The sequence below is a fragment of the Lutjanus erythropterus genome, chromosome 7 (assembly GCF_056507025.1).
Source record: "Lutjanus erythropterus isolate fLutEry1 chromosome 7, fLutEry1.hap2, whole genome shotgun sequence".
Classification (NCBI taxonomy): Eukaryota; Metazoa; Chordata; class Actinopteri; order Lutjaniformes; family Lutjanidae; genus Lutjanus; species Lutjanus erythropterus.
The window spans coordinates 8,902,406-8,920,123 of NC_139323.1; the positions used below are offsets into that span (position 1 = coordinate 8,902,406).

Genomic DNA, 17,718 nt, shown 5'->3' on the forward strand with positions numbered 1-17,718 from the left:
AAAAAGGTAATTTTGTATATAATCATAACAGTGGGATCTACATTTATCACAGTCCCTTTATCATCCAATATGACAGCACAACTTGTTGAACAATCTGAGCAAAGAAATGTGCTCACTTCTTCCTGTCTCAGTTTATGTTGTTACATTAGAGTGGAAATCCCTGAAGATAGATTGCATTGGCATAAATCTTTGCATGGAAATGATTAATTAAAAATTGATATAGTGTTCTTAGAATTGTTTTAGTCTTACAAACGTTATATTACGATACTAAAGTGTATCAATATTTTCTTACACCCCTGGTGTCTTCTGTTGTTGTATTTTCAGGGCCCAGCACAGACGGCAGCGAGGAGGACCTGAGTTTATGTGCACTTGGAGGTTCAGCCACAGTACTGGAGGAGTCCAGAAAGGAGGCTGCCCCCGCTCCCCTACCTGCCTCAGGGCCTGAGCTGGCTGCCATGATGAAGTTAGGCACCAGGGTTATGAGGGGGGTTGACTGGAAATGGGGAGATCAGGTACCTGAATCCATCAGACTCGATACATGTAGCCTGTTCCAAAAATACAGTAACATAAGAATAAAAACAATAGAATATTAAATACAAAGTGAAATATAAGGAGTAAATGTGAACCCCGTGCCTAATAGAATAACAATGGAAGTAAGATAAGTAAAAAGTAAACTAAAATAGAAAAAGTAGTATTGGCAGTGACATTGAAAGTAATATACAAGATATTTATATTGGTATTGTTGTTCTCAGTATCAGATGTTTCAGCTAATTACTAACTAGATCATTACTAACTAAAGCAGAGAAGAAAAGAATGCTGTTTAGTATTTAACCCTGTGCATTTTCTTCCCAGGATGGTCCAGCTCCAGGTCTTGGCCGGGTCATCGGGGAGCTGGGTGAGGATGGCTGGATCAGGGTCCAGTGGGATACTAGCAGCACCAACTCCTACAGGATGGGCAAAGAGGGCAAATATGACCTCAAACTGGCAGAGCCACCACCAGCTGCTCAGCCCCCAACTGAGGACTCGGACACAGAGGATGACACAGGTCAGTTCAGTGCACATCACCACATCTACAAGCAAAGATTGAGGCTTAAATAATGATGTTTACAATCTCCTCTCTGTTACAGAAGGTGAACTGATAGATAAGAGCAGCCACCCGACAGCTATGATGCTAACCAGCACAGTCAACCTGCTGAAAACATTGTCTCTGTCAGCTGGGATCTATGCAGAGGTGTTGCAAACGGATGCTACACGAACCCTCTGTGGGCTACTGAGGATGCTCGTGGAAAGTGGAGCTAATGAGAAGTCAGGTAGCTGAACTGTCACGTTGATAACAGAGAATTTTATGTTTTTGCAAGACAAGTTGTTGAATTTTATCCTGTTTTAAGTGGAGCCATCTTTGTTGTCAGGTTGTCACTCTCACAGACTGGTATCTCGGGAGCAGCACAGGAGCTGGTGTACGCTGGGCTTCATACGCAGCATCGCTCTCATGCCCCAGATGTGCAGCACTCTCAGCACCTCTGCATGGATTAGCCTGCTCATCCGTATTGTTGAGGGACACCAGTCCTTCAATGCCATCACTCTGCAGAGACAGGTAGAAAAAATAACATGATTGTGTCAGATGTGCTGTTGAAGATGTGTAGATAAACTTTATTACAAGGGGTTCTATAAGAAAAATGTTATGAGCAAGAACCTCAGACGTGTGGGAGGGATATTAAAAGTTATTATTTGCCAGACATTTCAGGACAGAAACCAACTACTAACACTTGTCTTGTGCACCCTGTGTGTTTCCAGATCCTGGCACTACGTCTCCTGCAGGCAGTCTTGCCCTCCTGGGATAAGATGGAGCGGTCTCAGGACATGAAGTTCCTGGTGGAGAAGTTGTTCAACTTCTTGGGAAGCCTGCTAAGCACCTGCTCCTCAGACCTGCCACTTCTCAGAGGTATGGTGATCAGTCATGCCCAGGCAATTTAAGACTCTTTTCCACCAAATATTACTGTTAATATATTTTTAAATTGCTGCTTACTCCACACAGAGGGTTCCCTGCGAAGGAGGAAGTCCCGCCCTCAGGCATCTCTTACAGCCACTCACAGTAGCACACTGGCTGAGGAGATTGTTTCTGTTCTGCGCACTCTGCACTCTCTTGGCCAGTGGAATGGCATGATAAATGATTACATCAACACTCAGCTGAGTTCCATCGGAGATGTTATGGCAGGCTGCCAGTCTGAAGCAGTAAGAATGATTGCAGTATTAAACAATATTCAGTGCTTGTGTGTGTTGAAATGTTAACTCACACTAGTGCTTTCATTGATAAAAATCAGTTGTAACAACATGGTGATTGTAAATGTCTCCTTTCTATTTCAGTGTTTCCTGGAGGAGTATTTTCCTGATTCGGAGGGTCCTAGAGTGGGCAGTCTGATGGCGGTGCTGGCAGTCATTGGAGGAATTGATGGGCGCCTCAGGCTTGGAGGCCAAGTTATTCATGAGGAATATGGAGAAGGAACAGTCACTCGCATCACACCAAAAGGACGCATCACTGTCCAATTTCACGAGATGAGGACCTGCAGGGTCTGTTTGCTCAGCCATCTCAAACCGGTATGGACATTTGTAGATACTCCTATGTGTACACTTTTAAGGAGCAATGTGTAAAATATTGCCAGAATTTAAATGCTCAAAAACTAAGTGAACATTATAAAGACAATTTTAAGAAGCAATGGTTACGATGGTATATCACAGATGTCTATGTATTGTGTTGCAGAGATATCTGCTGAAGTCAGCATGCTAACCAGCTAGCTGTGGCCTGTCCTGTCTAGTGATACCACTTTGTACCTAAAGAGGCGGTAGTTCGATCCCCTCATAGTTTCAAGTGGGGACATATGTGCGAGTGGCAAGGTTACTACTTTTATAGTCTAATAAAAAAACAAAATATTTTATAAACTGTGAAGAAAAAAAAATTTACACCAATATCTGAATTCAAATTTCCAAGCTGCAGATGTGGCCAAACTCGAGTATGAATGGGGCCTCTAGCTGCATGGCTAAATGAGCAAACAGCAGCTAGTATGCTAGCTGGTGGTTACAGCAGAGTATAGTGAGGAGCAGTTAGGTTACTCTGGTGAAACACTGCCCCTAATGTGTTGAGAGTTTCCATTAACAGGTGGCCATTTTTTACATTGCTCCTTGAAACAAGTTCTTTAGACAATAAAATACTGATTTTCTTTTGTTGTCCTTTTCCTCAGCTGCCTGCAGTATCCTTCAGTGTTCAAAACCTGCCTTTTACTGAGCCCATGCTGGCCGTCTGGGCCCAGTTGGTCAGCCTAGCTGGGAGCAAACTGGAGAAACGCATGAAAAAGTCCCTTAGTCGAGGGCTTACAGGTAATGAGACACACAACAAAACTGTTTTAGACATGATGAACTCACATATGACATCATAAACATATAAAATAAAACTTCATTAACTGTATTAGACTAATGTCTGGTAAAGTGCCTTGGCAACACGCATGTTTTAGTTATTATGATAAATGATACCTTGTCTCATGTCTTCTTTACAAATAAAGACCCTAACAAAAGGGTTTGAAGCTGCGGAGGATGCTTTGATTTAGTGTTCTGAGTCGTAATGTGTAGTCCAGTGGATTTAATCAAAACTGTTGTATTTCCAGCTGACCAGGTGGACATACATCTGCTGCGGTGCCAGCAGCTCAGGCTGTATATTTTAAAAGCAGGACGGGCCCTGCTCTCTCATCAGGACAAACTCAGGCAGATCCTCTCCCAGCCCGCAGTTGGGGACATCGGTCCTAACCCCAGTGGTAAGACCTCGCCCAGTGAGGGGTTGCATTTCTAAGTTTAATTCTATTTAAGTTTCATTTTTCTGTTATGTTTTTTACAAATGTAAATTGACTGCCATTCCAAAAAAAAAAAAAATGTTTCGGTAGATAGAAAAGGTGTCTCAACATTTCATATAGTTAATTTTTTTTAAGACTGAGAATTTCTTATTTGACCTAATGATGCACAATGATCCTCCAAACTTTCTGCTGCTTTGCACATTCAGTACAATTTCTTTTGATAAAGTTCAGCAGCTACTGTGTGGGAGGACAAACTTAGCAAACTTACCTTGCTCACTTCAGAGGTCTCCTTGAGATTACATGTGGGTGAATGGAAAATATTCTTTTATGAGCAGAACTTAAAAGCACCTTTTTGTTTTTATTTTTTCCTTTTTTTTTCATGACACTTTTTTTTTTTTTTAATTTGTAGAAGATCCAGTGGTGTCATCCCCTGATGTGGTGGACTTGTCCCCTGAGGGCCCCCTGCCTCCATTGATCCTCCTGCAGCAGCTGCTGTCCGCTGCCACTCAGCCCTCCCCCATCAAAGCCATTTTTGATAGGCAAGAGATGGAGGTGAGTCGATAGGCCCTTCTTTAGTTATCCGGTGTCAAAGGGTAACTTCTGTATTTTTCAACTTGGACCCTATCATCTGATTCATGGTTTTGCTTCTAAATGACAAAAAATCATCATAAAATGACAATTTTTAAAAAAAAATGGGACCAGTATTGAGTCAGACTGCTGCAGCCATCAACCACAAAACTGACTGCAATTATGAACCGTCAAAGTAAGTCCAGTGAAAGTGCTTATTTGCTGTTGACAGACTCCGATTGTTTTTTATGTGTCTAACAAAAGGCTTTTTCTCTGCAGGAATCTTAAAAATATTGTCTGAGAGTAAGGTAATTTTGTTTAACAAGCAACAGCTGATTTATCATTCTTGTTGCACTAACCAGATTCCCAGAAACAGTAAATTTCTCATCGTAAATCACAATTCAGTCTAATTGGATAAACAAAATAAAACTCATCAGTACTGTTTTGGCTCATCTTTCCACCACTTCAACAATCACCAACCCTGGTTGTTTCTTTAGATAAACCTTTAATTCACAATGTTAATATATAATATATTGAAAATATTAGGCACTACATGTTGTTCCAAGCCTCTGCTTCTCTGATGTAACATGGTGAGTTAAGGCTTTGTTTTGACCAAACGGAGCTGGTGATTGTTGGAACAAGACAAGCCAAGACATTTTTGGTGAGTTTTATTTCACTTTAGTGTTTGAATGAAGTGAAGAAATGATGGATTCTGTGAATGGAGTCTGGTGCCTTTGTCAAGAACAGTAGAGCTGCTTCTGGTTAAACATGAAGGTCTCTCTCTGTAGCCATATTTCCATACACTTAAAATAACAATGTTGACCTGTCAGTAGAAAAACAAGCACTTATAGTGAAAATACTTTGGCAGTTTGCATTTCTCCATAAGGATTACATTGCTGCCCATTTTGGCTACAGCTGGACCAGTTTCAAAGCTGTTGTCTCCAGTAGTCGCTTAGTCACAAAAACATGGGAAAAAGGGATCCAGATTGAGAAGTACTAAACTTACCCTTAAAAGTAAGTGTCAGTGGTAATGTTGCATACATTAGATTTGGTGTATTTGGTTAGACCTCAGTATCATCTGTGTTTGGCTGTTTATGTAGGCTGCAGCTTTGGCAGTGTGTCAGTACCTGGCTGTGGAATCCGCCCACCCTTCCTCTCCGCTGTTTGAGGAGAGCAGCTCCAGCGAGGCCACCACGCCTGTCACCATACAACATGTCCGACCTCCCAAACAGAAAAAACAGAAGACCTCTCCTGTCCCTCCCTTACCCATTGTGCTCCAGCTTATGGAGATGGGTTTCCCACGGAAAAACATTGAGTTTGCCTTGAAGTCGCTGTCTGGAACTACAGGCACTGCTTCTGGCGTCCCAGGTAGAGTTTCATATGACACAAACCTGAATACATTTTGCTTGTGTCCCCATTATTGTAGCCACAACCCTGGAGCTGTCACTGCAGCAGTGTGTCTGCTGTATTTGTGATAGTTTTTTTTGAGATTTACTTTTGGAGAGTAATTGAGTGTCTATATCAGGTGTTGAGGCTTTGGTGGGCTGGCTGCTGGACCATCCAGACATTCATGTCACTGAGCTGTCAGATGCCGACACCGTGTCAGATGAGTACTCTGATGAGGAGGTGCTGGAGGAGCTGGAGGAGGCTGAGCCAACATTCCCTGTGGTACATTACCTTCTCTTTTATTTCTGCCGTAGACCCTCTCAGTAATAGACTGAGTCAGCTCCCACTTATGACATGATTAATGATAGTTTTATATGTGTGTAACATTAGCCTCCAGGCGCAGTGGTGACCGAAAGCCAGACGTTTAAGAAGAGATCAGATTTCCAAAGCAACGATGACTATGCTGTGTATGTGAGAGAAAACATTCAGGTAAGAGCAGCAGCCTTTAAAAGATTTTCTAAAACTGCATTAAAGAAATGTGAGAGAAGTGTGATGGATTGGTGACGTCTCTGCAGGTGGGGATGATGGTGAAGTGCTGCAGAACGTATGAGGAAGTGTATGATGGAGATGTTGGGAAAGTGATCAAGTTGGACAGAGATGGACTTCATGACTTAAATGTGCAGTGTGACTGGCAGCAGAAAGGAGGAACGTACTGGGTTCGCTACATCCACATCGAACTACTTGGTAAGATTGCGTGATTTTTAATGTAGTAGCTGTAGGAAAATCTTTGCAGCATGTTTTTTCTTCACTCTTTGACGTGTTTTTGGGTCTTTATCTGCTTTTTCCAGGATTCCCACCACAAAGTTCTCCTTCTCATATCAAGATTGGTGACAAAGTGAGGGTAAAGCCCACAGTCACCACGCCAAAGTACAAATGGGGCTCCGTCACTCACAGGAGTGTTGGGGTTGTGAAAGGTAAGCTAATCTCTGTAGCCTCTAAAGGAACAGTTTAGCCCAATTTTTTTGGTTTGGTTTTGGTGGAGTTGCAGAGTTTTCCACCTTCGGCCTTCTCTCTAATAGAACTTAATGTCACTTAGCTTGTGGTGGTCAAAAAGCCAAAAAACAAAATACATTTGGAAAAAACATCTGTGTTTACATGCATACAAATTTTCCACTGTTATTCATAATGTGACAATATTGTGTTTTGATCTTCTGAATTCTTCTTAGGACTTGGACTTTTGAGGATGTCATATTACTCTTTTGGAAACACTGACCACCATTTTTCACCATTTTGTAGACCAGACAAGTAATCAGTTAATAAAGAAAATAATTGGTAGTTGCAGCCCTTGTTGGTGGATATAGATAGTTCAGCAGAAAGAAAATTCTTCTTACATGAAACTGCTCACAACAAGGTGTGTGGACTACCTTGAGTAACTGTGTCATGCTTCCTGGAATGACACAATGTTGTTGAGTTCAAATGTATTTTTTGGCACTTTGCACATTATATTTCAGAGAAGGCAGACATCTTTACAGCCAATACCTCTAAAATTGAACTGTGGGGTGAACTGTCCCTTTTAACTGAGCATCTTCTCCTAATGTTATTCTATTTATAATCCTAACAAACACCTCAGTTAAAGATGCTGTACTAATGGAGCTCAATGGTTTGTTTTAGCTTTCAGTGCCAATGGAAAGGATGTGATAGTGGATTTCCCTCAGCAGTCCCACTGGACTGGCTTGTTGTCTGAAATGGAACTGGTGCCCAGTGTTCATCCTGGGGTCAGGTATGGATATTTTTAAGGTTTCTGTCAGCCCAATACACTTATGCATCTCAATGTGTGTTGCTCAGTTAGCAACTTGTGTTTTCTGCAGATGTGATGGCTGCCAGATGTTCCCTATAAATGGTGCCAGGTTCAAATGCAGGAACTGTGATGACTTTGACTTTTGTGAAAACTGTTTCAAGACCCGCAAACACAACACCAGACATTCCTTTGGTCGAATCAACGAGCCTGGTCAGTCTCACATTTGCCAAGATAGTATCCATTGTTTTTCTGTTTGTGTATGTGTATGAACCTGTTGTTCATTTTCCCCACAACTAGGCCAGTCTCCAGCATTCTGTGGCCGCTCAGGAAAACAGCTCAAGAAGCATCACAGCAGCCAGCGAGGGATGCTGATCGATGATTGGTCTCGGGCTGTCAAGAGCCTCAACGTCTCATCCTCCGTTAACCAGGCCTCACGCCTCATTGACTGCAGTGATCAGTGTTGGCAGTCCTCTGGCTCGCAGGGAAAGGCATGAGATTGAATTGCATACTCTAATAAGCTGGATGACAGCCTGTTTAGTTTAGGTTTATTAAAGTGTAATGCATCACCTGACAGGATCTGTCATCCCTTCTCTGCAGCACTGGATTCGTCTGGAGCTCTTCCCGGATGTTCTTGTGCACAGACTGAAGATGATTGTGGACCCAGCGGACAGCAGCTACATGCCCTCACTAGTGGTGGTGTCAGGTGGGTTAAATTTATGTTCTTCTTTAAGAAGTTTACCAACACGTTGCCCCTTAGTTTCAACTATGGATTAATATTTTTCCCGAAAGTGAGACATTGTCTATCCCAGCACAAAAGCACACTATCCTGGGATATGCATTTGTTTTTAAGGCACAACTTGAGCTACAATCAAAATGCATTGTTCATATTTCATGCAACACTAAATGGAACAAAGAGAAATATAGGTTCCCAACTTGACCTCTGCAGGTATTATTTGGTGGTATTATTAACGCAGAATAACGGCATTTATGTTAATCAACATTAGAATGAACATAATATAATATAAATAAGATATGCAGCTTGAATGTCACTATTTTACAATTCTTCACCGTATAAACAAACAAAAGGTGTTACAGTAAGTCATTTGGCATTTTCAAAGTCATTCTATTAAGCCAAAATGTGTCCCATATTCATGTTGGCATCCAGAGGCGCCCAGTGCGACTTGCATCAGCCAGAAGACTTACGCTGCAGCATTGGATGTAGTAGGCCTAATAAAGTCAATGATCACTAAAAGTTTAAGTGCCAAGCCTTTACACAGTTCACAGTTCTTTACTTGTTGTGAGATTTTGGATGGATTCTTTGGCAGTTTATGGCTGTTTCTTCTGTTACTCTGAGATAGGTGTTTCACTATAGCCTATTGTTTAACAATATAAATCAGTGACATGCTGCCATCTTTGCCAATATTTGGCCCAGAAGGGTTTGCATAAAGTATGAATCCAGTGTTTTTCCATGCTTTGGTGGACTTTCACTCAAAATTTACAGCCTACAAGTTTCTGTACTGAATAATGATATAAAAGTGTTTTTTAAATTTATGGGGCTCTGTGTTCTACTGGTACATGCACACATCTGTTGCATGTGTTTTAAGAAGGTAAACTAGTCCTACATATTTTCTGAATATTCCTTATGTTCTACATTTTTTTTTTCTGTTTTCTCATTATTTTTCTTTCTCTGGATTAAACCCTACAGATCATATATATTTTTGCCATTAGATAATTGTAATTTGCATTTGTGGTCTACTGTTTACTCTTAGTAGTTCCATATGTATTAAGTAACATTTCTTTCTTGAAATACAGGTGGAAGCTCTTTGAACAACTTGATTGAGCTGAAGACAATCAATATCAATCCATCAGACACCACTGTCCTTCTGCTTAGTGACTGTACTGAGGTTGGTTAGCTTAAAACATCAACTTTCAATTATTTTTTTCCTTCAAAAAAGTGATGAGGTAACCTGAATGACGTCTTTCACCCCAGTATCACAGATACATCGAGATTGCAATCAAGCAGTGCCGCAGCTCTGGTATAGACTGCAAGATTCATGGACTTGGTATTGTTGGGCGTATCAGAGCAGAGGATGAAGACCTCGCCACAGTCCCTTTCCTGGCGTCTGACAATGAAGAAGAAGATGATGATAAAACTGCCACTGGGAGGTATGACAGTCCAAGGAATAAATATGTCAGTGCTGGACTCTTCAACCCGTGAAGGAATACGTGCAGGGTGGTTGTAGATATTTTCCTCATTTTTACTATCAACTATCTGTCTAACAGGCGTTTCTATTGAAGCAGGTAATCTGTGCAACTTAATGTCTGCATCCTTGGAGGTTTACACTGTAAGTCAATTGGTAAACTGAGGATGTAGAGCTGAGTAGAGTTATATATATGCTCAGAGGTGAATGGTTTAATGCCATTATAAAAGATTACCATGGTTTAGGATCATAGAGCTGCATTAAGAGTGTGCTTGATCTGTTCCAGCACTGTAAATTAACTCTTCAGCTATGTTTACTTGAATACATTTTATTTTTTTAAACAATTAAGACATGATAATTCACATGAACATGAAGTGGATTCATAGCCAGGATCTCACTGTGTGTATTTTTGATTTGTGCTTTAGTCTTGCTCGGAAGAAGTCCTCAGGATTGGAGTCTGCAGCCACCATCAGGACCAAAGTGTTTGTCTGGGGCCTGAATGACAAGGACCAGCTGGGAGGACTCAAGGGTTCTAAGGTGCAGCTTAAAATGTATTTGACCCTAAATTAGCTCGTGGCTAAACCAGCCTATGGTTTAAATGCCTTAAATCCTCTCTGTAAAGGGGTGGTACAGGTAGTAGTAAAGGGGTGGTACAGGTAGTTTAAAAGGTAGTTGAAAAGTGTTTTCATAGCTAGATGCCGGTCTTCATACTTTACTTTAGGGTGGCAACTAATTATTTAATTAATTAATTATTTTAGTTATCAATTAAACCAATGGACCAAACAATTCATAGTTGTTTGGTTCATAAAATAACATAAAATTGTCAGAAAAATGTCTTGTTTTGTCCACAACCCAAAGATATTAAGTTTACTGGCATAGAGGACTAAAAATCAGAAAATATTCACATTTTAGTATTTTGACATCTGTTATCAAAGTCAGTTATAAAAATGGTTGGCGATTTATTCCGTAGTTAATTATTGCAGCTCTGTTTAGTATTAGTGGCAAAATGTATTTGTTACAAAGTCCTTGTTAGGCTGGAGATATACTTGCTGTTTAACCGTGCGTTTGCGTATGCATAGCGTTAATTTCTGAGGACGTGCACAACCATGGCTCCAAATGGACGCAGGATATGCGAGGCAGCCATGAATCGTAGGGATGCGTAGGGGTGCGTATGCAAACGCGTAGTTAAAAGCAAGTATATTTCCAGCATTATGCTGCAAGATGGCCTCTTTTAGAGTGCTAAGTTATTGTATATTAAGTAATTGGATTCTTGTCACCGTAGCATTAACGTGTTGAGCATTTTGATGTTATAGCTGGTTAAATGGAAGGTCTTTTTAACCTGTGACATGCTGTTTGGTGAATGTAAAATTCTCACCTGCAAAGTGACGAGTAACTATAGCTGTTAGATAAATATATTAGAATAAGGTTTAATATTTCCCCTTTTAAAATGTAGTAAAGTAGAAGTACAAAGTAGCATAAAACAACAATACTCAAATGGCGCATTTGATAAGCACATTTGAGGATGCATCAAACACCCACCGGTGATTATAGAGAGTGTGCAGCAGATGGGAACAGACGTGTCCTCGGGGTGAGCCTTTGGGTGAAGCTCAGGAGCTGCTGCATTCTCTAATCAGTTTTGTTTGTGTCCTTCACAGATTAAGGTGCCCTCCTTCTCTGAAACTCTGTCTGCACTCAATGTGGTCCAAGTGGCTGGTGGCTCCAAGAGCCTCTTTGCAGGTGGGTGATGTGGTTTTTTTTCTGGAGTCAGTGTTCATATATAACATGTGCGTGTGCTGTATGTAACCATTGTGTCACCACTGCAGTGACGGTCGAGGGGAAGATCTATGCATGTGGAGAGGCCACTAACGGTAGATTAGGCCTGGGCCTATCCAGTGGGACCATCCCAATCCCCCGTCAGATCACTGCTCTCAGTAACTATGTGGTGAAGAAGGTCGCTGTGCATTCAGGGGGGCGCCACGCCATGGCCCTGACTGTGGACGGGAAGGTCTTCTCCTGGGGAGAGGGAGACGACGGCAAACTGGGACACTTCAGCAGAATGTATGTTATGTTGTACAAGTAAACATCATCACTGTACCTTTTTTTCAATTTAGGTATTCTTTAAATGCATTCAATCATAATCAAGTTTTTGTTTTAGTTGACAGTCATGTTTTTGAGTTGAAATGTTTTACTTACAGTCATTATTGTCCAGAATGTGGATGTTTAACATCTCCATGCTGTAGTGTTATGGCCAGCTGTTGTATGATGTGATTAAATAAAAGTATGATTTTCCATTGTAGGAACTGTGACAAACCTCGATTGATTGAGGCACTGAAGACCAAGCGCATTCGTGACATCGCCTGCGGCAGCTCTCACAGTGCAGCAATCACTTCCAGTGGGGAGCTGTACAGCTGGGGTTTGGGGGAATATGGCCGCCTTGGACATGGAGACAACACTACTCAGCTGAGACCTAAACTGGTATGTCTTTGTTTTCTACCTACTTTACAGGGGAACTGATTAGCTTAAGGTTATTAATGACAAAATAATGACAACAAACTTAATCATCAGATGTACAGCACAGAAAATGTACTTCTTAGCTGTTACACTGTTATCAGGTGCCTTAAGAAAGACAAATACTCACTTACTGTACCATGTGTAGAACTCTATTTGTTTATGATGTTTCCCTGTTATGAATCCATGTATACTATGAAGTGTGTAAGTCAACCATGCACATTGTTGTGTCTGTCATCTAGGTAAAAGTGCTTCTGGGACACCGTGTTATCCAGGTGGCTTGTGGGAGCAGAGATGCTCAAACTCTAGCCCTCACTGATGAAGGTATTTCTGTTCACTTCAAGGAATTCTGTAGAGTATCAGTGAACACTTCACAAAATACCTCTTGAGAAGTTTTCTTTTGTTTTAGATAGATGCGTTTCTAGCTGGTAATGCATGTGTTTATCTTTCATCAGGGTTGGTGTTCTCCTGGGGTGATGGGGACTTTGGAAAGCTGGGTCGTGGAGGCAGTGAGGGCTGCAACATCCCCCAGAACATAGAGAGGCTCAACGGGCAGGGAGTCTGTCAGATTGAATGTGGAGCACAGTTCTCCTTGGCTCTTACTAAATCTGGAGTTGTGTGGACCTGGTAAGATGGATGAATGATACAATGACTGTGCCGGATCTTTCCTCGTTTTTTCCTTTCCAAAAAGTGTTAATGATTTGTGCTTCCAAACAGGGGCAAAGGCGACTACTTCCGATTGGGCCATGGCACCGATGTCCATGTGCGGAAGCCCCAGATGGTGGAGGGACTGAGGGGCAAAAAGATTGTGCATGTTGCTGTTGGAGCGCTGCACTGCTTGGCTGTTACAGACACAGGACAGGTTTGTACTGACCTCCACATCAGAGGATTATAAACCAGAGCACATAGTTCAGGCACTCTGCTCATTAAGTGCTGTGGCACCGTTCCAGATGTGTGAATTCCTCCTCCTGAGTTTATTTATCGACTCGTCCTCTACTCTTCTGAACACCTCTGACCTTTACTGTTACACAGCTTATTTCATCTTGTATAATACCCTTCCTGAGAACAAATTTAATAATGTTAGCACATCACTTCCAATGATGAGAGGCAGCTACTCAATATTTGACCACTTTAAGAGCTTGTTAAGATTGAGTGCTTGGAGCGGTGCCTTTACTTTTTCTTACGAAGCTTTTCTGAAGTCCTGGGGCCGGTTTCACAAAAATAGACTTTGACCATGGCCTAGATATAACAGGTAGTTAGACTTTAGACAGATGTCTAAATTCATCTGTTGCACAAAGCAGTTTAGTTCTTGACTATCTTAAGTATTACTATGGCACAATGAGTTCTGGGTTAATTAAGGCCTTCTTCAAAACTAAAAAATGGCTGACTGAGTGACTGCATCCAAAAGCTCAACATGTGCTTATAGGAGGCTTCATTTTATTGAACACTGACAAAAATGAAATCCAGTCATGGTGTTGTGATGTGTTTCTGTGCCAGGTGTATGCGTGGGGAGACAATGACCACGGGCAGCAGGGCAACGGCACCACTACAGTTAACAGGAAGCCGACCCTGGTGCAGGGCCTGGAGGGACAGAAGATCACTCGAGTGGCCTGCGGCTCCTCCCACAGCGTGGCCTGGACCACTGTGGATGTGACCACGCCCTCGGTTCACGAGCCAGTCCTTTTCCAAACGGCCAGAGACTCCCTCGGAGCATCCTATTTAGGTAATCAATCATGTCCTTGCAGCCTTTTAACACAGACAGCCTACAGTCGTGATGGCTGGGATTGGATGACAGCTTTTTTTTTTTTTTTTTTTTTTAGATTTGACTCTTGGAACTGTGTATAAAAGTATCATATACTCCCATACACAGTGCATGTTTGGCAGACTGCAGGTTGTCCACAAGGTGGAGCTGTTCTGTCATAGTCAGATCAAGACTTCAGTGAAATATAAAAGTAAAAATGCCTTCTGGGATAAGTTTTGCAATTATTGTATGTTATATTAATAACATATTATTGCTCATAATTAAGAACAATGTATGTTTAATTCAAAATCAAGTTGTTTTAGTCTGTTATTTGCATTTGATTTGAACATTTGATAGGATGTTGCACCACTTTTTATCTTAATTATTGAATGCATCACAGGTGCATACAAGTCAGCCAACAGCTAACCTGTGCCATTGTAGTAAAGGACAGCAAAAATCAGAGGCATTTTAAGACCTGCTCATGTGGTCTTCTATATAAAAGGAAAAAACAAACTGAAGTTGTAACACTCGTTACCTGCATCGTTGCAGAAGCTATTGTTTTCCTTGCCTGTAGAGAGGGGACATGGGCATTCCATGTCTGCCTGTCTAGATAACTGTAGCAGTTGAGGTGGTGCAGGTTGAACTGGACTAGACAGGTCCAGAATTGTAGGCCTGAATCTGCTGTGACATCTTTGCGAGATGGCTGGAGCTGGTTTAGGGTGCTTGACATCAATGACATCAGTGTGTCTCCTTGTTTTGGTGTTGTGCACCACAGGTGTCCAGTCAGACAGTGACTCATCAGCCGTGAACAACAAGATGAGCGGGCAGAGCAACGTGAAACCTAATCGACCTTCGCTAGCAAAGATCCTCCTCAGTCTGGATGGCAACTTGGCCAAACAGCAGGCTTTGTCTCATGTATTATCAGCTCTCCAGATCATGTATGCCAGGTATGTTGTCCAAACAACCACCCACCTGGGGGGTCAGAACATTGTGGTATGTAACACAACACAACCAGTACATGTCTTAAGGACCTTTGACCCGTGTCCTCTCAGATATGTAATAAGGGCTGCAATTGACAGATATTTTTATTATCAGTCAATCTGCATTAATTATTTTCATAATGAATTGATTAATTGTTAAGTCTATAAAATGTCAAAAAAAAATAATTCCCCCGTGCCCGATATTCCGTCTTCAAACAGCTTTTTTTTGTCCAGCTAACAGTCCAAAACCCAAAGATTCTTCATTTACTATCATTAAATGACAAAGAAAGTCTGCAAATCATCACATTTAAGGAGCTGAAATAAGCAACATTTTTGCTTAAAAAATGACTGAAACATCTTTTCAATTATTAAAATAGTTTGTAATTAATTTTCTCTTGATCAGCTAATCAATTAATCAAACAAACTATGCAGCTCTATATTTAATGTAGACACAAAGATGTTGGGAAACGGAGTCAACAGAATGTTTAGGAAAAGGCATTAAAACATGAAATCGCTTTGAAGATAAAAAGGACAACAAAGAGGAACTACATCCTAATAACTTTGGGGTGTTAATGACAAGATGCAGTTTAAATTTTAATTGTTGGGACAGACAGATGAGCCTTGGCCAAGAGTACAGGATTAAGAAGTCTGGAATGTAGCTAATGTCACATATATTGGAGCTTTGATTATGATCAGTAAAATCTTTAATTTGCCTCTACATCTAATGTGGAACCAGTCTAGGCATGCAGAGATTCAGGATTGGATATCCATCTTGTTTATCATCAGTTAAAATCCTAATTGCTGCATTTAAAAAAACTAGAGGTGAGTGATGCCCTGCCGAGGTGTGAATTCTGAACAGGATGGGCTAAAAGTGTGTGACCTCTAAATAATTAAATTTGCTGACCGGCACTGATAATTGTCGTCATTAGTGAGTATTATTATTGACAGGACGTGTTGTGCATTTCCCCAGGGATGCAGTGGTTGGTGCTCTGATGCCAGCCAGCATGATTCTGCCAGCAGAGTGTCCTTCCAGCTCACCTGTTCCCCCATCAGACTCCTCTTCCTCATCCAGTGTGAGTGATGAAGAAGGTCCTCCTGTCCTGCCTGAAGCTGAGGAACGAGTCAGCCCCAATCCCTGGCAAGACAAGAAGGGAGAGGTGAGGCAAAATGCATCGTAAAACTTAAATTTACAAACACCAATGTAAAACTTTTTCAAAATAAAATGAATAAAAGTCATGCAGGTGTTCCCATGCCGTTTGGCTTTTTTTGGTCAGAAAAGTGCTGCCTCAACTGCATTTTGTGCTGATTTACAGTAACCATGCAATATGCATTTGTTTCCATAATGACCAGGTGTGTATATGCAACCATCAGCACACTATATTTGGGTATGAATTATGATGAAAGCCCTGTGAGAGTTTTCTACCACAACTTTCTCCGTTTTCATTCTGGGTCATGAAGTTGTAGTCCTTAAGATTTCAGACCTAGTTGGTTTTGTGACACCCATAGTTCCTGGTGATGAAACCAAGTGTGATTGATGGGGAAAAGAAATGCCAAAAATTCTTTTTTTTTGGAGGGAGGGTTTTGTCCTTCTTTGCAGATACATTATTGATAATCTATTGTGGTCAGTGCTAGCCACGATCACAATCACATTGCATTTCTTGTGGCTGATTTACAATAAAAGTCAGCTTGTGTTTTGCCTCTGAAACACTTAATGTGAAGCAGCAGCAGCAAAGTGTTCTCTTTGCGTTTGGCTCTTAATACGGCTCTGATATGATCTAAAGTGAACAGTTAACAGTGAGGCTCACTGTTATGAGATAAAATTGTGCTCAGTTACACACTTCATTTTGAAATTTTCAAGTGTGTGAAGGCAGCCTGAATCCAGTGCGAGAATGGTGGACTGCTGTAAACATAGAAAGATAGTTTATAGGTGTGTGGGAAAAATCAATACAGCACAGTGTTGCGAAATATATGTGGTAATATTGTCGTGATACACAGATGCCAAGTACAAATTATTTATATTGCAAAAGTGAATACATTTTTTTTGGTGCTAGAATAATGAGATAAATTGCTTTTTTGACTATTTATAAGTTAAAAAAGTAATGCATCACTATATACATTATCACAATATTCATATCATAAAATGTTTACAATTGCAGTAATATTGTATCATGACTTAAGTATTGTGATGATATCATATTATGTCCCGCTCCTAATAATTTATGAGTGTAAATTGAAATAAACTGAATGGTTATTTAAAAAAAATACAGACCATAAAGAGTAATTAATAAGGAATTTGATTTCATGAAAATCTTTAGGATTATAACTTGAAAACAATTCTGCCCCATTATGCCAACTAAATGGAAAGCATGAACATGAATTTTTGCAAAGTTTTGTTTATTTTCACCTGTAGCTGCTAATTGTCATTTTATCTTTGTCAACTCGGGGCCAAATCACCGAAAGGCATTTTGTTGCCATTGTTTAAACGAACAGAATTTTTCTTTAAATACTAAGAAAGATCACAAAGTTTCTATGTATTCTATACTTGTCTTGAATTCCATGCAAATGTATATAATATGATACAAAAGGTATTTTAAATTTATTGTGTGCTATTCCAGCTGTTGAGAATGAATACTGGCTGTAATGCATTCATTATGCAAAAGTAGCTTTAAAGAAATAGAATAAGCTGTTACAAAACAAT

General features: G+C 40.7%; 1 protein-coding gene across 1 annotated transcript in view; it reads left to right on the top strand.

Moving 5' to 3' along the window:
• herc2 (HECT and RLD domain containing E3 ubiquitin protein ligase 2) overlaps positions 1–17,718 on the top strand; it is a 60,129-nt gene that overhangs the window by 23,212 nt on the left and 19,199 nt on the right. The window contains exons 36-66 of the mRNA XM_084722560.1: positions 325–512; positions 853–1,045; positions 1,128–1,310; positions 1,410–1,594; positions 1,795–1,942; positions 2,036–2,232; positions 2,365–2,595; positions 3,237–3,372; positions 3,657–3,803; positions 4,249–4,391; positions 5,507–5,774; positions 5,932–6,074; positions 6,183–6,281; positions 6,368–6,536; positions 6,641–6,766; positions 7,464–7,572; positions 7,661–7,800; positions 7,888–8,078; positions 8,188–8,293; positions 9,403–9,494; positions 9,581–9,756; positions 10,217–10,328; positions 11,447–11,528; positions 11,615–11,849; positions 12,089–12,266; positions 12,542–12,623; positions 12,755–12,926; positions 13,017–13,161; positions 13,797–14,022; positions 14,816–14,987; positions 15,991–16,177. Of these exons, the coding sequence (XP_084578686.1) occupies positions 325–512; positions 853–1,045; positions 1,128–1,310; positions 1,410–1,594; positions 1,795–1,942; positions 2,036–2,232; positions 2,365–2,595; positions 3,237–3,372; positions 3,657–3,803; positions 4,249–4,391; positions 5,507–5,774; positions 5,932–6,074; positions 6,183–6,281; positions 6,368–6,536; positions 6,641–6,766; positions 7,464–7,572; positions 7,661–7,800; positions 7,888–8,078; positions 8,188–8,293; positions 9,403–9,494; positions 9,581–9,756; positions 10,217–10,328; positions 11,447–11,528; positions 11,615–11,849; positions 12,089–12,266; positions 12,542–12,623; positions 12,755–12,926; positions 13,017–13,161; positions 13,797–14,022; positions 14,816–14,987; positions 15,991–16,177 (4,961 nt within the window). The remainder of the gene's footprint in view (positions 1–324; positions 513–852; positions 1,046–1,127; positions 1,311–1,409; positions 1,595–1,794; positions 1,943–2,035; positions 2,233–2,364; positions 2,596–3,236; positions 3,373–3,656; positions 3,804–4,248; positions 4,392–5,506; positions 5,775–5,931; positions 6,075–6,182; positions 6,282–6,367; positions 6,537–6,640; positions 6,767–7,463; positions 7,573–7,660; positions 7,801–7,887; positions 8,079–8,187; positions 8,294–9,402; positions 9,495–9,580; positions 9,757–10,216; positions 10,329–11,446; positions 11,529–11,614; positions 11,850–12,088; positions 12,267–12,541; positions 12,624–12,754; positions 12,927–13,016; positions 13,162–13,796; positions 14,023–14,815; positions 14,988–15,990; positions 16,178–17,718) is intronic.